The sequence below is a fragment of the Montipora foliosa genome, chromosome 5, assembly GCF_036669935.1.
Source record: "Montipora foliosa isolate CH-2021 chromosome 5, ASM3666993v2, whole genome shotgun sequence".
Lineage (NCBI taxonomy): Eukaryota > Metazoa > Cnidaria > Anthozoa > Scleractinia > Acroporidae > Montipora > Montipora foliosa.
In genome coordinates, this window is record NC_090873.1 from 32,562,394 (window position 1) to 32,566,918 (window position 4,525).

At 39.3% G+C, this 4,525-nt stretch overlaps 1 protein-coding gene across 1 annotated transcript; it reads left to right on the forward strand.

Annotated features, from left to right (window-relative positions):
* Positions 1 to 1,276: 1,276 nt before the first annotated feature.
* On the forward strand, positions 1,277 to 2,380 carry LOC138002612 (cannabinoid receptor 2-like). The gene has a single exon (XM_068848621.1). It carries the CDS (start codon positions 1,277 to 1,279, stop codon positions 2,378 to 2,380), a length of 1,104 nt encoding a protein of 367 aa, XP_068704722.1.
* Positions 2,381 to 4,525: the final 2,145 nt, after the last annotated feature.

Sequence of the window (4,525 nt, forward strand, 5' to 3'; positions counted from 1 at the left end):
GCTGTTATCGGTCTTAAGACATGCAGTTATGACATTATTAAACCTTACATTCAGACAATAAGTGCTGCGTTGTCTTCCTATCTTGTTCTCCCAATCTCTACTCCTCTGTAGCCACTTGCCACCCTCCAGATTTCTTCTAAACTCTTTTTTCCACCATTTGCAGTCACACTTGCAGTCACTTTCTTAAAATTTTAAACTAGTACAGGTCTTTCTTTCGAGAGATACATACGTCATCACGTGTGGAACAACAGGTACTAATCTATACTGTTGATTGTGTAATTGTTACCCGCTAGGCATGCATGTACATACCCATCCTTGCACACGGAAGCCGCGCCCGCAGTGCACGCGGTCGTCAAAACTGTGCTGTCCTGTCAATCCTTTGCCCTTTCACCGGAAACGGTGCACTTCTGTGCGTAAACAACGTTGTTGTCAATCTACCCTGTGGAAAGAACTCCATCAAAGTCCTTTTTTTGCGACGTTAACTAAAAGAGATACATTATCAATACAGTTTTGACGACTTCTTAAACTTTATTCGAAAATAATAGACTGAATTCGTCTTAAATTAGTTAGAAAAAGAACAACAGCACAACAGCTGAAGTTTGAATCGCACCTCGCTGGCAACCCAGTTTTGGCGCCAAAGTTTGTTGAGAAAAAAGTCCCCACAAAATCTTTTAAATGGTTTTCTTGCCCTTTAATTTCGAACAAATGACGTGACGTCGGATAGCATAGTTTTCCCGCTCGCTAAATTCTGATTGGTCAATTTAAATTTCAGTAGATCTCGCCGTATGCAAGGATAGTGCAGTGCGTCATATTCGCCATATGCTAGAAATGGTGGCTTCGTAATTGAATGTTGCGTTTACGGTTGTTAAGCGAATCAATCAACGTATACTTTATTTACAAGGGTCTTTTCGTACAGGAAGGCCCTGCATTCATTCAGTGGCTTTGCAAATAAGGATTTCCCTTGTGAGTGGCTCTCTCTCGATTCGCACACGTCTGTGATAAAACCTGAACTTACCATCCAACCAAACAATCTGCAAAGACCACACTCAGTCTCCCAAGTTTCTGGAGTGGTCAATTGTGGTAGAACGAGGTCTGACATGAAATGCTCAAAAGATGTTGCAGAAACAATAGTACCACATTCAACAAGAAAAACGCATCATGAAATAACCATTATAGATGACAGCATACTGTTTTTTTCTTGCTTCCATTTACGATGTGATTTTATTGATATTTTTGTTCAATTGCAGGGGTTTTCATCGTCCATCCTAAAACCGAAATGCCTTATCAGCGATGCCTTAATTCAAACATTCCTGAAAATGCACAACACTTCTTGTATGATGTCACCAACTCATTTGTCCTTCCTCTCGACACTTTGTTGGCCTTGCTGTCAGTGGTGTTCAACTCTGTCAGTCTTGTTGCCATTTTACGCACACGGACCATCCAACGTCCTTCGTTGCTTCTTCTGTGTGGTCTCTCAATGACCGACGTAACATGGGCAATAATTTCTCTCATCGAAAACACTTTGAGTTTTTCTCTAAAATATTCGTGCCCTAAAGAAAGGAAAGGAGCAGGAGAATCATTCGCATTCACTTTGTGTTTCTTTTCAATTCTTGGTTACCTTGCGGTTATAAGCTTCGATCGCCTTTTAGCCGTATGGAAACCGTGGTGGTATCGAAATAACGTGACAAGATCGCATGCCATCAGGCAAATGTCATTTGTGTGGATGCTGAGTGCAATACTAAGTGGAATTAGAGCTGCCAAATGGTATTTTCCACCGGTACAATCAATTTTCCGGTTCCTTAGTTTTGTGTGTTTTTTTCTATGCATCTTGACTATAGTTTGTTGCTATTGTGGAGTATTGATTGCAAGTGTCCGTCACAGAGCGGCTATGAATCAATACGGAAAACATATGCGCACCGTCCTAAAGCGAGAGAAGAAAATTGCAAACACAGTTTTGTTGATCCTTGTAGTGCTGTGTTTCACTTTTCTTCCCACACTGATTGCTTTTTCTGTATTTCATTGGCTGGGATTCTCAGGAGATAATGTTAATCCCTTGAGAGCGTTCTATTATTTTTCTATCACCCTAAATAGTTTGTTAAACCCACTAGTGAACTATGGCCGCAATGAAGATGTCCGAAGAGCTGTCCGAACTTTAGTCAGATGGCAATGGTACACTGGAGGAGCACGTCAGGGCCACGCTGAAGAAAACGGGCATCAGGGAATGAACTTGTCCTCTTTGAGATCAACCATCAGAGCGAATGTTGATGAACCATCGGAGCCTTCTTCTTCTCAATCTTCTTCACGATTGAAGCGGTCTCGGAATAGAGTAAGGCCATTTCTTGGTGAGCGTGAGGGCAGCGTCTTGGAAGGTCAGGGTTAAACATTGAACTGGCCGAGGAAAGAGAACCTGAGGAAACAGAATGGTTGATATTTGTTATCCTTTGTAGCGTCTACTGCTGACAAGCACTGAGCAAGTTACACTTAAATAATAAGAATCATGAAAGAAACACTTGGCAAGCAATAAGGTAGCGGAGAAGATTTCACAAGTAAACTACTTGGTGATGCACAAAAAAAGTAGCTTGAATTTCTCCCGGACTTACTGTATAAACAATTATAGCTACGAAATGGTGAGAACGAAAAACAACTGAAACATCGTTGAAAAAGGGAATGTAGAGATAAATAATTTTGGAAGTTTAAGATAAGAAACTGAAGACCATTTAGCATTCAACAAGTCTGAAACAACTTTGCTTGATAATAAGCAAGAGTGTGTAAATACCAGGAATACTACTGAGGTAATAGAGAGAACAATAATAAACAAAAAGAATGGTTTTGCATTAGGAACCCTACTGCACATACTTTTTTGGCGTCATTGACACACGCAGTAGCGCGGGCACATTGATAAAATGGCGGGTTTTCATTGACACCAAGTTTAATCCGTGAAGGAATGGCTATTTTCTCCTGAAAAAGTACGATGACCCCATTTTTTATTTCATATATTTCCTGAGAACGCTGACTTCATGTAGTAGTGAAAAAATCAGCAAAATCTATATCCAGTTTTTTGGCAATTTCATAAAATTGTACGGAAGGAGCCATTAAGAGTTACCCTGGATTCCAGAGGTTATTTTCGCGCTAGAAATAAGAAATTGCATCATCGAACGAGCAAAGGAAGCAATGTTTTTGGGTGTCATCCTTGATGAGAACCTTACGAAGAAACAACATATTGCTAACGTCGCAAGGAAAAATTCTAAAACAACTGGAGCAATTTATAAATCAAGCGTTTGTCTTCCTGTCACCTCGTTACGTACCCATTATTATAGCTTAGTTCATCCTTATTTCGTATATTGTGTTTCAATATGGGCATCAATTTATTCTACAAACTTGAATCGTATTGTTATACTTCAGAAAAAGTTATTCGTTTTATTTCCAAAAAGCCATTTGATGCTCACACTGATCTTGTATTTAAGTTTCAAATACTGAAGTTTCCCGATATTTACTTGTTTCAAATCGGAAATTTTATGTACTTTTATAGAATAGGCTTTCTTCCTAACGTATTCAACGAAACGTTCTCAATGACTAATCAATGCAAGTTCATTAATATGATACTAGAAATTCCAGTACTTCTACTGATTTCCTGCCCGAACGAATATTAGACGTTTAGCTTTAATATTTCAGGGTCCCACAAGATTTTTCAATTCCTTAAATCAAAGTATACAATGTGCTGCCACTATCTCTCTTTTTAAATCTAGTTTGAAAGCATTTCTCCTTAGCTGATTCTCCACATATAAACATTATTTCTTTATTTATTTTTGCTGCCTTTTGTATGTTTAGTGTGTCTTGTTCGGCTTGCTTTTCTATCTTAGCTTATAATGCAATCTGATTTCGCCGCTCTTGCATTTCATTTATAGTCGTTAGTTAGGGAGAGAGCTCATAGTAATAAGCCCCCTATGGCTTCTTTTGAGCTTCTTCGCCAGAAAAAAAAAGAAATCTATTTTATTTTATTTTGACATATGTATGTGCAATATATTTACCGGTAAATTTTTTTTGTTCCTTTCTTTTTTCCTCTGGCAAATAAATAAATGAAATTTCTAGAGAATCACCTTAGAGCGAGTTTCAATCGACTGTCGTAAAACCAAAACCAAAGTAATTACTTTGGCTAATCAAAAAGGACGGAGACAACCCGGTAAACCAATCAAAACTCGAAGTAATTACACTTGGCCGACACAAAGCGCTGGAAAATGTGCAAGCGCGAGCCACGATTGGTTTTGGTTTCACTTCTGATTGGTGGCGCGAGAACTTTGAACCAATCACTGAGTGAAGTAATGCAAAACCAATGCAATTCGCTAATTACCTTCGACACTCAATTGAAAACCGCTCCAAGTGTCAAGTGTATTTAGCGCTGAGGCACTAGTTGGAGACACTGTACAAAAATGAATTCAAATCATGAGTTCCGCGCGCGCGGCGCGCGCGCGGCGCGCGCGCGGCGCACCATTGTTAAGAAAATTTGCGAGAAATCTTGGTTTTATAG